Raw genomic sequence first — 21,065 nt, forward strand, 5'->3', positions numbered from 1 at the left:
GTGCAATGTGCAATGTGCATTCTGCCGTCGATACTGTTTTGGCGTAAATTGGGTGGTTGTGCTGTACTCATCATATCATCATCATCATCATCATCATTCGTGACAGTGGATAGACTGGACTGTGAAAAAAATTGGACCGTGAAAAAATTGGGACTTTGTATGGGCGCTGATGACCGCGCAGTTAAGCGCCCCACAAACCAAACACATCGTCATCATCATCATCATCATCATCATTATCAACACAGACTTGGGAATTGTTATACTGAAGATACTGCTTACTTTGTATGCCGCTCTTTGCTTGTGACACTTCTGTGTAATTGTCAAATTTAAGTATTGCCATTTACGTTTTTGTAATAAAACTCATTAATACGATTTGTTTGAATTGCTTGTCTAGCCAACCTAGTAAACAGGCTTCCTAGACCCCACATATTTAACAATGAGCACGGAGACATAATAGATTCAGCGAGAAGTCGCCTCTGTATACGTACATTCATGACTGTCATACCAAATTCTTGGATATTTGTTCGATATGCCAGGAGAAGAGCACTGTTCGGCCACGCACGTGTCATGAAAAAGTCATCAGCATACGAGATCCGTTCACACGAAACCCGCGGAAGTTCACAAGACGGGCAAGCCAGGAACTTCAACTTACTCAAACAACGGTATGGAGCGTTCTGAAACGAAACCTGCGTATGAAGCCTTACAAGCTGCAGTTACTGCAGTAATTTTGTTCCAACGACCGTAACAGAAGGTACAAATTTAGCATTTCGATTTCCTAGGACAAAGAAGAGGACACTTTTCGTGAACGACACATCTCTTCGGACAGATCGACATTTCGTCTACCGGGTAAAGTACACCGCCATAATGTAAGAATCTGGGCGTCACAAAATGATGGCATTGTTGTCCAACGTGAAAGACTCACCGGAACTGAATTTGTTTTGTGCTATTTCCATTCACAAAGTTTATGGAGCCTCTTTTTTTGCCGAAGAAACTGAGACAGGAATATCAAACGCGGACATGATGCAAAATTGCTTGTTTCCTCAAATTCACGAAGATTCCGATGATTTCATTTTTACGCATGACGGCGCCTAGCCTTAATTTCACCTTGAGGTGCGGCGCCAGCTTAACAACACCGTCCCACAACACTGGAATGGAAGACGTGGACAATAAGAACTTGATTTTTTTTTTTTTTTTAGTTTATATGAAAGATAGAGTCTGTGTCCCACCTATGGCAGCTACTTTTCAAGAGCTGAGAAATCGAACTGCTGTAGACTCAATAAACAGAGTCATATTGATTCGTATGTGAAATGAAATAGACTAATGTTTCGATGTTCCTATCTTTTGCAGTTTGTCTGTAAGAAACATTTGAAATCTGTTCTTTCTTTCTGACTTACCCTATATTTTGACTGTGGCTACATTCCTAAACAGGTTGCATCTACGTGGCAGCAATTCACACAGCTCGCGTTGACAGCTTTGATGCATATGAAAATGTTGGCTGAGAGAGTACATATTTTATGCTTCAATATTTCATTCAACACTTTCTTGATTAATCACCTGTGATCAAAATATTAACGTTCAGGTGAGTAATGAAATAAAAATTGTGTACGATCGTCTTATAATTAAAAACTCGACAGCGTTCAGCCATCATCCCATTTCTCTGATGCAAAGATTTCTGTTGGGAAGGGAAAACCTTTGAAAACCGTTGACGTTTTTCTTAAAATTTAGTCAGATTTTAGCTTAAGCTTCGAAACTTGGCGCCACCTGTATGTTGTGGGTTCATGTGTTTGTCGGAATGGGACTTCCGTGTCAGCTGCCAAATTCATTGGTTCGCTCGTTCATTGCGTACTGAGTGTCGAGTCAAGACGGTGACTAAAAAGCAACTGCAAGTGTAAAGCGTTCCTCCTTTCAAAAGGTGCAATTCAGCTACAACTGTGTGGTGTTATTTTCGTTGGGAGTACCCCATAGCATCTTCTACATTTCAAAGTTGTATCAAGGCACTGGTTGTTTATTTAGGAGGAAATCTACATGACGATCACGAGTGCGCGTTCAGGACGTACAGCATGTTTTCCTCGAAATCCACGGAAGTCTACTCCTGGTGCCAGCAGACATATAGTCATTCCTAACGTGTCTGACCTTTTTGTTGCACCGAGCGAGGTGGCGCAGTGGTTAGCACACTGGACTCGCATTCGGGAGGACGACGGTTCAATCCCGTCTCCGGCCATCCTGATTTAGGTTTTCCGTGATTTCCCTAAATCATTTCAGGCAAATGCCGGGATGGTTCCTTTGAAAGGGCACGGCCGATTTCCTTCCCAATCCTTCCCTAACCCGAGCTTGCGCTCCGTCTCTAATGACCTCGTTGTTGACGGGACGTTAAACACTAACCACCACCACCACCGCTTTTTGTTGCGACGTTTTTGCTTCAGCCCATACAGCATTCAGTGGCTACAAGGCTTTCATATTTGCGGTAAGCAACAATGTGTAGAGGTTCGTAAATTCCGTCTGGGAGTGCAGACGCAGACGACAACTTACATTCACAGTTAGTGTTCACAGATGATGATACATCCTTTTTTGAAAGAAAAGTGACTCGCCATAACATGAAAATTAGGAGGACACTGTATGGCGTCGGCTAAAAGGAGATATCGGTATCAGTAATGAGCATGACTAAATCCAAGCACGATTCGACAGAAACCAATACATATACTGAAGAGTCTAAGAAACTGGTACAACTGCCTAATATCTTGCAGGGCCCCGCGAGCACGTAGAAGTGCCGCAACACTATGTGGCATGGACTCGACTAATGTCTGCGGTAATGCTGGAGGGAACTGATACCATGAATCCTGCATGGATGTCCATAAATCCGTAAGAGCTCGAGGAGGTGGAGGTGTCTTCTGAACAGCACGGTGCAAGGCATCCCAGATATGCTCATGTTCGGGGAGTTGGGTGGCCAGAGGAAGTGGTTCAATTCAGAAGAGTGTTCCTGGAGCAACTCTGTAGCAATTCTGGACATGAGGGGTGTCTCATTGTCCAGCTGGAATTGCCCAAGTCCGTCGAGATGCACAATTCACATGAATCGATGCAGGTGATTATATAGGATGCTTACGTATGTGTCACCTGTGAGACTCGTATCTAGACGCATGAGGGGTCCCATATCACTCCAAGTGCACACGCCCCACACCATTACAGAGCCGCCACCTGTTTGAACAGCCCCCTGCTGACATACAGAGTCCATGGATTCATGAGGTTGTCTCCATACCCCTACACGTTCTTCCTCTCGATACAATTTGAAACGAGAGTCGTCCAACTAGGTATCATGTTTTCTCTCACCAACAGTCCAATGTTGGTGTTGATGGGTCCAGGCGAGTCATAAAGCTTTGTGTCGTGCAATCATAAATTGTACACTAACAGGCCTTCGGTTCCAAATGTCCATATTGATAGTGTTTCACTGAATGGTTTTCACGCAGACGGCCCAGCATTGAAATCTGCAGCAATTTGCAGAAGGGTTGTAATGCTGTCACGTTGAACGATTCTCTTCAGGCGTCGTTGGTCCCGTTCTTGCAGGATCTTTTCCTGGCCCCAGCGATGTGGGAGATTTGATGCTTTACCGGACTCCTGATATTCACGGTACACTCGTGAAATGGTCGTACAGGAAAACCCCCACTTCATTGCTATCTCGGAGATGCTGTGTCCCATGGTTCCTGCGCCGATTATAACACTACGTTCAAACTCACTTAAATCTTGATAACCTAGTATTGTAGCAGTAGTAACCGATCTAACAACTGCGCTATACACTTGTTGTCTTATATAGGCGTTGCCGATCGCAGCGCCGTATTCTACCTGTTTACGTATCTCTGTATTTGAATACGCATGCCAGTAAAAGTTTCTTTAGTGCTTCAGTGTATAATGCGCAACGGTACAATCTATTTGTATTATACAGATTTTCTGGTGTCGTACGATTAATAAACGACCTCTGTAGGCTGTTAACGGACAGCTCCTATCCTTATATACGAGAATACAAAGTCAAATCACAGATAAAATTGCTCATACAAGGACTGATAACGCCACACTACCAGAAAGGATAAGATAGGAATTCGGCAAGCGCAGCTTCGACGTTCGGCAGCGTTACTTACAACATTACAATTGTGATTTCTCATGCACGCGATATTGAGGCAGTAAAAGTTAATAATCGGTAGTAATATTAATCACAGAATATTTATAGGTTATTACTTTAGAAGAAGCATGAGTATGGAACAGTATTGTAACGAAGGTAGAGAAATTGTAAAATTCAAGTAAACTTGTGGTTTATTAGAATAATTACTACAACAAATCCTCGTATAATTTAATAGAACACGTAACATCTGCTACACTCAATACATTTACATTTGTTTCGATTCCTGAATCGGGAATATTAAGAAACATAGAGAAACATTTTCTGTCTGTTTGGTGAATGAATACCATGATTTACTAACTCCCGATGGCGGCTTACATTTGGATGCGAAAGTAACCATTGCTGAATATTAGACCCAGCCTAATCGTCATTCTGTTCCACGGTTCATCGGACATAATACCACCAGATACACGCAAAGCGGTAAGAAAAGGAAATCAGTAACACTTTACTTCGGCTCTATAATAGTCATTTCAGAAAATCAATTCAGAAAATATAGCTTGCTCCTTCAACACTAATATTGTAGCTATTCTCAATAGCAATACCAGCATCACGCACTCGTTCTCTACAACCGAGTGGCAAAAGAATTACTAGACCACATCTTGTTTAATACAAACAACGTTGAATCAGCCTCTTCCGGCTCAGCACTGCCTGCTCGCGCCAACTCATAATAATATGCAGTTCACGCGCGAAACTCACCAGCACTGATTAACTGATAATAAGGTGCACTGCAATATATGGCAAGCCCACTTAGGACGGCGCACTCCCCACAACAGGCTAACTGCCTCACTACAACTGCTTCCATTTAACTGACTCTTTGCAAGTGTCCTTGGAACTGTCTCCTTCCCTTCCTTCAGACACAAAGCGCTCACATAGTACCACAGAGCCCTAGACTTTGTTAGCTGAAATGCTGAGATTCTTTCTCCGAAGATCGCCAGTGAAAGCTAAATACTTCCCAGGTAGCATGGAGATATCGAAATCGACCAGCGAGCGGAAGTAGTAGATGTGCAAAAATATTCCATCGAAATGAAGGATGAGTGAATCAGCGAACACCTTTAAACACACAAGCCACATACCACAGTCGACCGATAGAAAGTACCTACAAAGCTTCACGTGTTTTGTGCCGCTTCCGGAGAAAATATTGACGGCCCGTCCGTTTTTGCAGAAATAACGTACATGGATGCGTTTGAGAACAGGCTTTTCCACAATTTATGTTAGAACATGACGAATATTTTAGTTTCCAACAGTATGGAACACCGCTGCACTCGCCACTGCATGTAGGAGCATTTGTTAACAATAAGTCGCCTTAGTGATGGACCTGCCATAAGAGCTATACGGATCGTTCAAGGAACTATTGCCCTGATCTCACGATAAGAAACTTTTATATAAGAATTCGTGGAAATCTTCGCCAGTGCGCCTCCCCTTCCAAAACTCTGGGAGAACTGCTACCCCGCATACCAGTAGCAGTGATAGTAATTGCCTCAGACACGATAAAATCCATCTCTGGTATACTGTGTGTCACGAAGATTGTTATACACTACGTTTGCTTCCACGAAGGGTCGTGTAATATCCTGGCTCCCGAGATTGTGCTGGCGTACGATGTTTTATTTAATGCCTGTTGGGACACGTTCGAATATCGTCTACATGTTTCTCAGATATCCGGTAGCGGGAACATTGGGAGTTTTTGGAAGTTAAATGAAACTACTGTTTCTAAACGGAATCGTAAAAACTAATCAAGATGATGTATACATGCATGTGAAACACATATCCTTATAAAATCGGATTGTTCTGTCGAGAACTAAAACTTTGTAAAACTATGCACAGGTGGAGAACAATCCCTTGTTACTATCGTCATTGATGTGGAAGCTATACAACTGTGAAATTGTTCAACCGTTTTGAACAGCTCCATTCAGGATGTGGTTTAAGACGAGATATTTCCATAACAATACATGTAACGTATCTCCGCTCTCTGATATAGTACGTTCATCTCGATTGATTTAACGCAACTAAAATTTAAATTTCAACGGAACTTGGAAGTAGTCAAAAATATTCCACTGTGAAGAATGCGTGCTTTGATTTTGAAGTAAAATAAAATCCGGTACCAGCCTGTGCTTGTAATACCTGTTTTTGACCTATTTTGTATCTGTATCGATATTTCGGTGTCAGTTTGTAGTATTGCTTATGTATGATGTATCTGTCATGGAAATTCTTTGCCTATGTATACATGTTTGCCGGCCGAAGTGGCCGTGCGGTTAAACGCGCTGTAGTCTGGAACCGCAAGACCGCTACGGTCGCAGGTTCGAATCCTGCCTCGGGCATGGATGTTTGTGATGTCCTTAGGTTAGTTAGGTTTAACTAGATCTAAGTTCTAGGGGACTAATGACCTCAGCAGTTGAGTCCCATAGTGCTCAGAGCCATTTGAACCATTTTTTGTATACATGTTTCAATTATGTGAATTTTTGAACGATGTTGTTTAGTTTATACGTTTGAATTTAAATAATTACTGAAATGACTGTTATGTAATGTACTACAAATGACTTGGTCCATAATTACATTCTTTCGACGCCAAGAAGATCCGTTATAGGGCGAGACCGACAGTAATACCATGATTGCATCGCCGCCAGATTAATAGGCACTGCAAATGGTGCCACCATCCTCCCACTAAATTGTTTTGTATTTGACATTCTGTAAATGGACCAGGTATTTGTGAAATTTGCTTGAATTTAATAATGGTCAAGGTGTTACTAAAAACTCTGTCTTACACCCGCGATTATCTCAAATCACAAACCTGGAAAGGATTCCTATCCCAGTCAATTTAATTCCGACTGTCCTAATTTGTTATGAGAAAGTGGCTGAACTTGAAATTAATGTTGTGTTATCATTTGTACAGCCAGCTATAATTTTGAGTAGGTCAAAAGACTGCATATGAAAATGCATTTGTTATATAAAGAGTTATAGTTTGTTGTGCTTCACTTAACTATTAATTAAACGTAAGGATACTTGGCTTTTCTCATACATACTGGTGTAGTTTTGTTAATGAGCATGGTTCTTAAAACCATGAAAGCTTAGCGATCCTCATGTACCAGCGTAATTATTTAATGAAGCAATGCAAAGGCTCGTTCGGAGCCAGTGTAGTTAGATTTGTATTTTGTTCAGTTGCTTCAAAGCGAGTTTAAGAAAGAACTGTTTACTGTGTTATCTACTCTAATGCAAGTCGATTAATGCACATGCTTAGAAACCCTGTACTAGGCAATGAAGTTATAGATTATGATCATTAGTAGACTCCTGATTTAAATCCTGAATCATTTCAAGCTTTTCCCTGTCTATTATTGCCACTAGTTTCATGTGTGTCGTTATATGGTTTTACAAACTGTTGCACCTAGTTCATTTAAGGTACGTGTTTTTGAGAGGCATATGTTGCTGTTTACTATCTCATTGGCTTATCTGACTTACTAGTTAGTAGCACATCTATGTTTAACGTTGGGTTACTGTGTTGTAGTGCAAACAGATATACAAGGAAGGGTTTTGTCTGTGTGTGTGTGTGTGTGTGTGTGTGTGTGTGTGTGTGTGTGTGTGTGTGTGTGTGTGTGTGTCAAGAAAGGCTACGTTAGCCTTGACACTGCCTTCTGCTGTGTCGTCAGGCGAGATACAAGAAAGCCTAATTAGGCTGGCGACCTGTTTTAATGTTTAATGTTACAACTTGCTTTTGTGATGAGAGAACGCCTGTTCCTGACCCGCAGTTTACTATTGCTTACACTCTGTTGGAGTATTTCGGAAACGAATCCAAGTTTGATTATTCTGCTTCCATTAGGTTATCCCACGGTCACATCTCAAAAATTCCTCGCAGAGGTATAACGTTAGTATCGATTGCCGTTTAAAGGTGGTCGGTGGTAGCGTTACATGCCGTCTTGCTATAAGCCGAGAAGCCAGTTAATCAGCTCAGTGTAATAATAGGTGGACGTCACTTACCGGAGGCACAAAGTCGGGCTTAACTTCCTTCCGCAGCACAGCGGCGAAGTCCGTGCGCGCGTAGCATGGCAGCTTGCGCAGCTCCTCCATCGAGCTGACCCGGGCACCTGGTCGCACACTCAGCAGCTGTGAAGAGAACAAACAGTTACTTACAGCGGCAAGCACAGCGAGCAACCACCGGCACCACGGGGCGTTCCTTAAAAGGCTACATGAAGCTTGTCGTAAAATCAGTCCCTAACTACTAAAGATACTTGAAGATCCGTCTCTGTAACTGCTAAACAGGAGTATTTATTCTGTCATACGATTTTCTTTATATTCACTTAACAACTAGCGGACGGATCCCGAGTTTACTAGCGTTTCGCGCACAAATTGTTGCCGACGAATCACGAGATAAATCATGTTTACAACACACTGCCTATAGACTTCGTACAGTCTTTACCTCCATTAGCAACGTATCAAAGTGATAGTCTTCATGTACCGATTGCTTATTTACCATTGGGAAGGTATTTTGATAGTTGAAATTTAGCTCAAAGGTGGCTACAACACTCCTATGTAATGGTGCAAAAACTTGGTACCCTACTACGTCAGCCTCACGCTCGCGACGCTTCAAACAGCAAGACGTCGACACCTGTGAAAGGAGAGCCACAGCTTAGAAGTTCATGTCACCTGTACTGCGGTGAATGATGTAACATTGGCATCAAATTTCACCGAAATTCTGCCCTATGGCCCCAGGAACGTGTCACACAACGAGAAGGGCGTCACGTCCCCTCTTACTCAAATTTCATACCTTATTTTCACTCTTCTGCGATGGATGCTAGAACCTCGGCTCCCAGCGTTGAAATCACGCGTGTTTCGTACGTTTGGCCGAGGAAAACGTTTCATACAAACGACTGCTCGGAATCGACATTAAAAGGGATCAGAGCGTGGCATAAAGGGTGTCAATAAACCACCCCTTTCACTTGGGTGTTGATTACCACACATTTTGTAGTTGAAAACGACAGTTCACGGTGCGGTGTTCTCGATAACATTTGACACTACTGACACCCTAGTTTGTTTCAACCCTTCTCTAAGGCCGTTGTGGGACTGCATCCGCATTGAACGAGATCGAACTTCCCGCCCATCCCCACCCACCGCCCTAGTTCGGCAACGCTCTCGATACCACCCACGCACCGTTGTTGATCACGTTAGAAATGCACTTGTCAGAAATTTCGGCACCAAGTAAGCCTCGTCGCTGCTCCCTCGAAATGCAGGTTGTCTACCTTCAGGCGCTAGTGCAGCCGCCAGGCTGAATTTGGTGTCGAAGTTTATGACAGGTACACGTGTAAAGTACTCAGTATGTGTCCGTGGATGGCACAGACGGTGTTGACGAACTGGTGAAAGGGGGGGGGGGGGAGGTCTTAGATTGACCCGTTGCCGTCTTATTTACTAACATGTTTACAATGCACTCGCGCGTGATGACACCACAAGAGGGCACAAAACAGGAGGGCTGGAAAAGAAGAACTACCCTTTCCTGCTTCGGATGGCGTTCAAATTTCGTCGATTGTTTATGAATGCTCGCTAACGGTTCCAAACTGTACACAAGAGCAAAAATTGCGATGGCACTGTTTTTCAAAGGGGTGCTATCACTTTCAAAGCGGATGTGGTCCCACAATGCCATTACAGAAGAGCTGAAACGTCCTAGGGTGTTGTCAGTGTCAAAGGTTATCGAGAAAATTTTCCCGTTGCTCATCGCACTTCGAACTTACGCTTTTGATAGAGAATTTTGTGGGATTCAACGCCCCGTGAAAGGAGTGGTTTCACTGATGCCTTTTATACCAGCCACTGAGGCCTTTTCGACCAGATTTTGTGTGGCGTTATGTCTGAAACGTTTTCTTCCACCAGCGATAAGAAAACCGCGTGATTTCAACGCTGAGCCGGCCGGAGTGGCCGAGCAGTTCTAGCCGCTACAGTCCGGAACAACGCGACCGCTACGGTCGCAGGTTCGAATCCTGCTTCGGGCATGAATGTGTGTGATGTCCTTAGGTTAGTTAGGTTTAAGTAGTTCTAAGTTCTAGGGGACTGATGATCTCAGAAGTTAAGTCCCACAGTGCTCGGAGCCATATGAACCATTTGATTTCAACGATGAGTGTTGCGGTTCTGAACTTCATCGCAGAGATGCTGTGACAACCTTCTCATAGGGTGACACGTCCACAGGGGCGTTGGTTAGAATTGTGGAGAAATTATGTGCCAGTGTGACACCGTTAACGCAACGTATATCTGTGGCCTTTCTTCTGCGTGTGTCGACACCTTGCTGTTTGAAGTGTCGCCGAGCTCGGGCGTGACGTCGCAGGGCGCGACACTTTTGCACCGTTAGGGAGAAAGGCTGTAGACACCTTTGAGCCAAGTGTCAAACTCATGCACTGCAACGGAAGACAATTACGGCATTTCGAAAAAGTTATCCCTTAATGTTGTTGTATATAGGGTTCTGAGGGCGATGCCAGCGACAGTGTCTTTTTCAGACATGTGAAAAAGCGTAAGGTGGCAGTGTTGTCCAGTGGTTAAGACAATAACTATGAAAGTGACGCCATTATTGTGAATGGTTCGTTATGTCATAATGACGACATCGATCGGTGTGAAACTGACAATCACAGTTGAAACTGCTTGAAGATCATTCTCGGGTCATGAGTTTCCAGCGCAGTGTGACTCTATAGCCTGTGTGACTAGTCTGATCGTTAGTAATGATTATTTGAACTGTTTTTCAAAGAGTTGTGCACCTATGACGATCAAGTCTCAATGAAACGTAAAACATGGCCTGAAGCACTCAAGAAATCTGCTGCGACAGAAAGAGACATGAAGAATCTCCTTTACCTAATTTTTTCTAAAGGGACAAACAATAAAACGTAGGTGCAAACATTAATGATCAACAGACCCTCTAATAGGCACAACAGTATTTTCGCAAATTATGAGTCGCAGCAGATCTAAACAGACCTGTACTGGGTTATTTCTTCAAAAAATTCAGGACATTTTAGAAACCAAATCAACAGTTATCTTGGGACGACTGGGTGATTCCATGGAGAGGTTACCAACGTACGATCCTGCAAAAATTGCGAAGTGTGGGTTACTTCTTAGGATGGTATGTAGGTGTGACAGAGGCTGTCTGAAATAAGGTGGTTTACAGTGGAGAAGGAACGAAACTGGAAGACGTTGTTCTCTCAGTTCATGGCCCTTATCTTGGTATGTGGCACTGTATCTACCACGATAATTGTTATGCGTTACAGTACCTCTAGTGCAGAGTTACTACTGAAAAACAAAACCAGAGTCTATGGTACTATTAGGGTGAATAGAAGTTTACCGCAAATACTGAAAGCCGAGGCATAAATAATAATAAAGAAAGGTGGCATAGTTTTCTCTATGTGACATACTTCTGCTTGTATGGAAAGAAAAACGACATGTCAGCATGATATCAAAAATTATGATGCTTCTGGCGCAAACACAAAGAGAAAAATACAGAAAACGTAGAGGATGTAGTGAAGCCTATGTTTGTAAATCAATACAATGCTCACATGAAAGGAGGTAATGGTGTGAATTGGAACCTATTTTAGTACCATATTCCAAAGAAATCGAGATAATGAATAAAAAAAGTCAATTTATCTAATAGACTGTGAGCTCTCCAATTCCTTTAGCAGTTACAAAGAAGAGAAAACTCTCTTCTCTATTCGATGGCGAAATACAGGCTTACCGACGATGTTAATGAAGGCTCTCCAGCCTTAGAGAGAGATATGTCCAGCCCATTAGTTAGTTGAACAGGGAGGCCACCATGTAAAAATCCATCTGGAAGGCTTTCGGGTGACGTGAAGCAACATGGACCTGTATCCCTTTCAAACAATGGAAAAATGAAATTTACTACCAGACATACAGAGTTTGCGCCACCAGTGGAAAATAACGTGAAATTAGATATATTTGCGGTTCCGCTCCATATCGAGAAATGTACGGAGTACCATCCATTGAAAAAGAACTAGGAAACTTCGTTTGTGTACACCAGTGGAAAAAAATTATAACACCCTTTTAGAAGTTTCTAAGTCACACAAGATTTGTTTTTGCAACAGTACATGAAACAGGTTACATTTATAGATCAGTAGCCGCGCCGAGTGGCCGACTGCTTTGAGGCGTCACGGATGGATTGCGCGGCACTTGCCGCCGGAGGTTCGAGTCCTCCCTCGGGCATCGGTGTGTCTATTGTTCTTAGCGTAGGCTAGTTTAATTAGTGTGTAAGTCTAGGGATCAATAACCTCTGAACATAGCTGCTAAGATTCAGTGACCGTGTCAAAATTATATTGTAACAAATAAGCCCTCGGTCACAAATATTAAGTCAAAAATGGACCTGGTTTCGACGCTACTATGAGCGTCGTCTTCAGAATTAGACTAACTGTACTAAAACATTAGGTATATAGTACATTAATAAAATTAAAGTTTGTACTATTTGTGACCGAGGGCTTATTTGTTACAATATAACCAATAACCTCAGCAGTTTGGTCCCTTAGGAATTCACACACATTTGTTCTGAGGTACCCGGTATCGATCCTTGCCGCAACCCCACAGTATAGATGACAAATACTGCGAGTCACTAATGGTTTCATCATATCCCACACGTGCTCGGCTAGAGGCAAGTTCGGAGATCGTACTGGCCAGAGAAGATGCTGCACATCTTGCAGAGCATTTTGAGTTTCACACGAAGGGACTGTGATTGCTGTGTTCGGATGAGGGCTGAGTTGGCATCCCTTCGCTCACAGCTGCAAGCGGCGCTGAATTCGGTCGCGCAGCTTGAGGCTGTTGCCAATGGGCACCACTGTGGGAAGCCGGACTTGGGTATCACGGGAATATCAACCTCGTCCCGTCTGTCCCCAGATCGGTCTGCCGCTGTGGTTGCCCCGGTTGCTGCCCGCAGTGGGTTTGAGCCCTCGCCTGTGGTTGATTGGGAGGTCGTTCCAAGGCGTGGCAGGCAGCGAAAGACGTCCCCGGACGCTGACCAGAAAGCCTCCCCGGTGCGTCTGACAAAACAAGTTTAAGGCACTGTCTCTGGCTGAGCCAGATGCAGCTGCCTGCCCTGTTTCAGAGGATGATTCTCAGTCTTCAAGGTCTGGGCAATCACAGAGGGTGGGCTTAGTGGTAGTTGGGAGCTCCAATGTTAGGCGCGTAATGGGGCTCCTTAGGGATATGGCCGCTAAGGAGGGGAAGAAATCTAGTGTGCACTCCGTGTGCATTCCGGGTGGAGTCATTCCTGATGTGGAAAGAGTCCTTCCGGATGCCATGAAGAGCACAGGGTGCAGCCAGCTGCAGGTGGTGGCACATGTCGGCACTAATGATGTGTGTCGCTTTGGATCTGAGGAAATTCTCTCTGGATTCCAGCGGCTATCTGATTTGGTGAAGGCTGCCGGTCTTGCTTACGAGATGAAGGCAGAGCTCACCATCTGCAGCATCGTTGACAGAACCGACTGCGGACCTTTGGTGCAGAGCCGAGTGGAGGGTCTGAATCAGAGGCTCAGACGGTTTTGCGACCGTGTTGGCTGCAGATTCCTTGACTTGCGCCACAGGGTGGTGGGGTTTCGGGTTCTGCTGAATAGGTCAGGAGTTAACTTCACTCAGCTGGCGGCTACACGGGTAGCGGAGGCTGTGTGGCGTGGACTGGGCGGTTTTTTAGGTTAGAAGGCCTCGGGAAAGTACGGGGTGGGCTACAATCTCAAAGGGTGCATGGCAAATACAGGACGTGCTTGGATCAATGAACAGTCGGAATTGTAGTTGTAAATTGTTGTAGTTGTACTGGGAAAGTCCCTGAGCTTCAAGCGCTAATAGAAAGCACAGAAGCTGAAATCGTTACAGGTACAGAAAGCTGGCTAAAGCCTGAAATGAGTTCTGCAGAAATTTTTACGAAGTCTCAGACGGTGTTCAGGAAAGATAGAGTAGGCAGAATTGGTGGTGGAGTGTTTGTCAGTAGTGGTTTATCTTGTAGTGAAGTCGAAGTAGATACTCCGTGCGAATTGGTATGGGTGGAGGCTATACTTAACAGCCGAACTAAGTTAATAATTGGCTCCTTCTACCGACCCCCAGACTCCGATGATATAGTTGCGGAAGAGTTCAAAGAAAATTTGAGTCTCGTAACAAAAAATTTGAGTCTCGTAACAAATAAATACCCCACTCATACGGTTATAGTTGGTGGGGACTTCAACCTTCCCTCGATATGTTGGCAAAAATACTTGTTCAAAACCGGTGGTAGGCAGAAAACATCTTTCGAGATTGTCCTAAATGATTTCTCCGAAAATTATTTCGAGCAGTTAGTCCACGAACCCACGCGAATTGTAAATGGTTGCGAAAACACACTTGACCTCTTAGCCACAAAGAATCCAGAGCTGATAGAGAGCATCATGACTGATACAGGGATTAGTAATCACAAGGTCGTTGTAGCTAGGCTCAATACCGTTTCTTCCAAATCCACCAGAAACAAACGAAAATAATTTTATTTAAAAAAGCGGATAAAGTGTCACTAGAAGCTTTCCTAAGAGACAATCTCCATTCCTTCCGAACTGACTATGCAAATGTAGACGAGATGTGGCTCAAATTCAAAGATATAGTAGCAACAGCAATTGAGAGATTCATACCTCATAAATTGGTAAGAGATGGAACTGATCCCCCGTGGTACACAAAACAGGTCCGAACTCTGTTGCAGAGGCAACGGAAAAAGTATGCGAAGTTCAGAAGAACGCGAAATCCCAAAGATTGGCTGAAATTTACAGACGCGCGCACGGACTTCAATGCGTGATGCCTTTAATAGGTTCCACAACGAAACATTGTCTCGAAATTTGGTAGAAAATACGAAGAAATTCTGGTCGTATGTAAAGTACACAAGCGGCAAGACGCAGTCAATACCTTCACTGCGCAGTGCCGATGGTACTGTTACCGACGACTGTGCCGCTAAAGCGGAGTTATTGAACGCAGTTTTCCGAGATTCCTTCACCAGGGAATATGAATGGAATATTCAAGAATTTGAAAGACGAACAGCTGCTAGCATAAGTTTCTTAGAAGTAGATACCTTAGGGGTTGCGAAGCAACTCAAATCGCTTGATACGGGCAGGTCTTCAGGTCCAGATTGTATACCGATTAGGTTCCTTTCAGATTAGGCTGATACAATAGCTGCCTACTTAGCACTCATATACAACCGCTCGCTCACCGATAGATTTGTACCTACAGATTGGAAAATTGCGCAGGTCGCACCAGTGTTTAAGAAGGGTAGTAGGAGTAATCCATTTAACTACAGACCTATATCATTGACGTCGGTTTGCAGTAGGGTTTTGGAGCATATACTGTATTCAAACATTATGAATCACCTCGAAGGGAACGATCTATTGATACGTAATCAGCATGGTTTCAGAAAACATCGTTCTTGTGCAACGCAGCTAGCTCTTTATTCGCACGGGGATCTCAAGTTGATTCCGTATTTCTAGATTTCCGGAAAGCTTTTGACGCCGTTCCTCACAAGCGACTTCTAATCAAGCTGCGGGCCTATGGGGTATCGTCTCAGTTTTGCGACTGGATTCGTGATTTCCTGTCAGGAAGGTCGCAGTTCGTAGTAATAGACGGCAAATCATCGAGTAAAACTGAAGTGATATCAGGTGTTCCCCAGGGACGCGTCCTGGGACCTCTGCTGTTCCTGGTCTATATAAATGACCTGGCTGACAATCCGAGCAGTTCTCTTAGGTTTTTCGCAGATGATGCTGTAATTTACCGTCTAGTAAGGTCATCCGAAGACCAGTATCAGTTGCAAAGCGATTTAGAAAAGATTGCTGTATGGTGTGGCAGGTGGCAGTTGACGCTAAATAACGAAAAGTGTGAGGTGATCCACATGAGTTCCAAAAGAAATCCGTTGGAATTCGATTATTCGATAAATAGTACAATTCTCAAGGCTGTCAATTCAACTAAGTACCTGGGTGTTAAAATTACGAGCAACTTCAGTTGGAAAGACCACATAGATAATATTGTGGGGAAGGCGAGCCAAAGGTTGCGCTTCATTGGCAGGGCACTTAGAAGATGCATCAGTCCACTAAAGAGACAGCTTACACTACACTCGTTCGTCCCGTGTTAGAATATTGCTGCACGGTGTGGGATCCTTACCGGTTGGGATTGACGGAGGACATCGAAAGGGTGCAAAAAAGGGCAGCTCGTTTTGTATTATCACGTAGTAGGGGAGAGAGTGTGGCAGATATGATACGCGAATTGGGATGGAAGTCATTACAGCAAAGACGTTTTTCGTCGCGGCGAGATCTATTTACGAAATTTCAGTCACCAACTTTCTCTTCCGAATGCGAAAATATTTTGTTGAGCCCAACCTACATAGGTAGGAATGATCATCTAAATAAAATAAGAGAAATCAGAGCTCGAACAGAAAGGTTTAGGTGTTCGTTTTTCCCGCGCGCTGTTCGGGAGTGGAATGGTAGAGAGAGTATGATTGTGGTTCGACGAACCCTCTGCCAAGCACTTAAATGTGAATTGCAGAGTAGTCATGTAGATGTAGATGTAGAAGTGTGTTTGTGCGAGCACGCTCCTGTTGGAAGAAAACATCAACTTCCTGTTACAAGAACGGCAAAAGAACGTGTCTGACAATGCTCTGCACATCCCGAACGCTGGATAGTGTCTCCTCCAAAACACTACCTGTGAACGAGAGTTGTAGCTTATCGCGCCCCAGACCTTAAGGCCTGGGTTAGGGCCAGTGTATCTTGGATGAATGTACTCTACGAGGTAGCGGTCACCAGTCCGACGTCAGAGGCGCAAGCAACCGTCACTTGCGTGCAGGCAGAATCTGCTTTCGTCGCTGAAGACAACGGCGCGCCATTCGATCTTCCAAGTGATCCTCTGACGGCACTACTTGAACCACATACATCGATGCTGTAGTATGAGTGGGAGGCGGGCTAGATGTGTGCGTGACCGTAGTACCATTGCTAATAACCATTTCGCAACAGTTCGTGTTGACACGCCTGGACTCACAAGCCCTCTTACCTGTGCTGTGGTAACTGTACGATCTGCCACTGCTGCCCTTACAGTACGACAATCCTGGCTGGGGCGTGTGCTGCTTGGACTTCCAGAACCTCGTCTACTGCTGTGAGAAATTTTACGTGACCACTGGTACCAGCGTCGTTCCACAGCTGATTCAGCACGTGGAACATGAACGGCATTTTCCGAAATGACCATCCCCCCACTCGGAAGGTCACAAAAAAATGGCTCTGAGTACTATGGGACTTAACAACTGAGGTCATCAGTCCCCTAGAACCTAGAACTACTTAAACCTAACTAACCTAAGGACATCACACACATCCGTGCCCGAGGCCGGATTCGAACCTGCGACCGTAGCAGTCGCGCGGTTGCGGACTTAAGCGACTAGAACCGCTCGGCCACCGCGGCCGGCGGAAGGTCACAATCTGACTCGCTGAGTTGTCTGTAGGGAGCACGAGTGCCTACCCGTGGCATGATAACTGCTTGCTTCGCATGTCTGCACCACAACGAGCTTTCTGGCTATGAGAATTCGTTACTGAAGGGTAGACACAGATGGCGCTCTTTTAGCTACGCCACTACGATTTCTGTTGGCGGACGACCCTGAAATGATTACCAGCATATATATTATCCTCCACATGGCATATGCCATCATAGGATCAAAATCGACGTCGTTTTTCCAGGCGTACTATTTTTTTCCGGCAGTGTATATGTAGGCTCTATGCTAAATAGAACATATGAAATACCAGTAACTGTAAAGGATAAGGTCTCCTTGATACGTCAAACCAAAGGACAGAGTCATATTTCTAAACTGTCCATGTGTCTCAATCCAGTGCTTTGTGTAAGTCAGGGCAGTAAATTTTATAAAGGAGCATATCAACAAATGAACGCTGTAGAAATAGATAATTTTTGTTTGTGTGATACAATGGATTCATTGTTGTACATACTAACTTAGTGTTTTATGATGATAATTTTTACATGTAGTTTACAATTATTACATCACGATTACGTTCAGACACTATGTGAGTAGGCTGTTTAGGTTTTTATATTGGTAACGCCACGTAGCGCTCTGTATGAAAATCACTGGCTGTGCTGTGTGCAGTCTGTGGCTGGTTAGCATTGTTCTAATATTCGCTATTGTAGTGTTTGGCAGTTGGATGTGAACAGCACGTAGCGTTGTGCAGTTGGAGGTGAGCCGCCAGCAGTGGTGGATGTGGGGAGAGAAATGGCGGAGTTTTGAGAGCGGCACTGGCTGTGCTGTGTGCAGTCTGTGGCTGGTTAGCATTGTTCTAATATTCGCTATAGTAGTGTTTGGCAGTTGGATGTGAACAGCACGTAGCGTTGCGCAGTTGGAGGTGAGCCGCCAGCAGTGGTGGATGTGGGGAGAGAAATGGCGGAGTTTTGAGAGCGGGTTGCGCAGTTGGAGGTGAGCCGCCAGCAGTGGTTGATGTGGGGAGAGAAATGGCGGAGTTTTGAGAGCGGATTATCTGGACGTTTGTCCATCAGAGACAGTAACTTTGTAAGACTGGATGTCATGAACTGCTATATATTATGACTTTGGAACACTATTAAGGTAAATACATTGTTTGTTCTCTATCAAAATCTTTAATTTGCTAACTATGCCTATCAGTAGTTAGTGCCTCCAGTAGTTTGAATCTTTTGTTTAGCTGGCAGTAGTAGCGCTCGCTGTATTGCAGTAGTTCGAGTAACTAAGATTTTTGTGAGGTAAGTGATTTGTGAAAGGTATAGGTTAATGTTAGTCAGGGCCATTCTTTTATAGGGATTATTGAAAGTCAGATTGCGTTGCGCTAAAAATATTGGGTGTCAGTTTAAGCACAGTCATGTATAATTTTTCTAAGGGGACGTTACAACTAAAACGATACAAAGTCGTTGAGATGTAAATTTGTTTATGATTACATGAAAGAACAAAACAGCTAGCCAAGAAGATACCGTTTCCTATAGCCACACGACTGAACTGAAAGGCGATTAGAGGACCTGAAAGACAGCTGTGTTGTGTGGGTTCCATGCACATCAGGTAGGACCGAGCGAGGTGGCGCAGTGGTTAGACACTGGACTCGCATTCGGGAGGACGATGGTTCAATCCCGCGTCCAGCCATCCTGATTTAGGTTTTCCGTGATTTCCCTAAAATCGCTCCAGGCAAATGCCGGGATGGTTCCTTTCAAAGGGCACGGCCGACTTCCTTCCCCGTCCTTCCCTAGTCCGATGAGACCGATGACCTCGCTGCCTGGTCTCCTTCCCTAAAATAATATCAGGTTGGACATAATACCCTACCACTGCGCTATGTTGGAACCAAAAGTATTTCGTCCCTAAAGTGTTACAGAGTCATCTACGTGTTCATTGTCATATGATGGCTGCTTACATTCGGAAGTGTCGCCAGAGTGTCACCTTAATGTAGATTTTATAGGTATTCCTGCCTCTGGCATAAGTTTTCTCGGCGTAATTTCCTTTCGTCGCGCATCACACTGCACAATTCAGGACGTGTAACGTTTATCATTAGACTTGTGATGATGCGGCCAGTCACGAATTCCTCATCTGCGCTAACCTCATCACCTCAGAGTAGCATTTGCACTCTACGTCCTCAATTATTTGTTGAATGTGTTCTGATCTCTGTCTTTCCCTACAGTTTTTACCCTCCACATATCCTCCTGTTACTATGGAGGTTATTCCTTGTAGTCTTTATACTTGCTCTATCACCCTGTCTCATCTTACTGTTAACGTTTTTCTTTCTTCTTCGGTTTTTGCAGAGAACCTCCTCATTCCTTATATTCTCAGTCCACCAAGTTTTCAACTTTCTTCTGTAGTACCACCTCTAAAAGGCTCTGATTCTCTTCTGTTCCGATTTTCCTACGGTCCATGATTTTGTACAACCTACAACTGTGCTCGAAAAGTCCCTATATTCTTGGAAATTCGTCACTGAAATTAAGGCCAATTTGATACCAGTAGACTTCTTTTGGTCAGGAGTGCCCTGTTTGCCTGTGATAGAATCTGCTTGTTATGTCCTTCTTGATTCATCCATCATGTGTTACTTAGATCCCAAGGTATCTTGGTCTACTTCATGATCCCCAACAGTTTCTCCCTCTTCTTAATTCTGCTACTTCTCATTACCTTCGTCTTTCTTCGATTTGTCCATGATCATCACTCATTACATTGTTCATTCCATTCAACACATCCTGCTGTTGTTCTTCACTTTCAATGAGGATGGCAACGTCATCAGCGAATATTATCATTGATATCCATTTGCTTTGAATTTGAGTCCCACTCATCAACCTTTCTTTTGTTTTCGTCATTGCTTCTTCGGTGTTTAGAATCAACAGTAGGGGCGAAAGACTTCATCACAGGCTTACACCTTTTCTAATACAGACACATCGTTCTTTCTCTTCCAGTCTTATTCCTTTCTCTTTGTTGTTGTACACATTGTATAGATCTCTCTTTCCCTGTAGCTTACTCCTACTTATCTGAGAATTTCAAAAATCTTGCACTATTTCACACTGTAGGACGCTCTTTCTAGATCGACATTCCTATTAGCTTATCTCGATTTTTCTTTAATTTTGCTTGTATTATCAAGCTCAAAGTCAGATCTGTCTCCTTAATGCCTTAACTTTTTCTAAAGCCAGACTGGTCGTTATCTAACAGATCCTCAATTTTCTTTTCGATTATTCTATGTATTATTCGTATCAGCTTCTTGGATGCATGGTTTGTTAAGCTGTTGTGCGATAGTTTTCGCACGTATTTGTCCTTGCTGTCTTCGTAATTGTGTGGATGATATTTCTCCGAAAGTCTGATGATACGTCGCCTGTGCCTTAGATTCTAAACAAAAACTTGAACAGTCGTTTGGTTGTCAATTCCGTCTGCTTTATTGTTCTCATGTCTTTCAGCGGTCTTCTAAATTCAGACTGT

The 21,065-nt window shown here is 43.9% G+C and overlaps 1 protein-coding gene across 1 annotated transcript in view; it reads right to left on the reverse strand.

Annotated features, from left to right (window-relative positions):
- The window catches only part of LOC126251894 (serine/threonine-protein kinase 32A), a 620,320-nt gene that overhangs the window by 23,401 nt on the left and 575,854 nt on the right, over nucleotides 1-21,065 (reverse strand). Inside the window, exon 8 of the mRNA XM_049952606.1 lies at nucleotides 8,132-8,257. Coding sequence (XP_049808563.1) covers nucleotides 8,132-8,257 — 126 coding nt within the window. The remainder of the gene's footprint in view (nucleotides 1-8,131; nucleotides 8,258-21,065) is intronic.

The sequence above is a fragment of the Schistocerca nitens genome, chromosome 4 (assembly GCF_023898315.1).
Source record: "Schistocerca nitens isolate TAMUIC-IGC-003100 chromosome 4, iqSchNite1.1, whole genome shotgun sequence".
NCBI lineage: Eukaryota > Metazoa > Arthropoda > Insecta > Orthoptera > Acrididae > Schistocerca > Schistocerca nitens.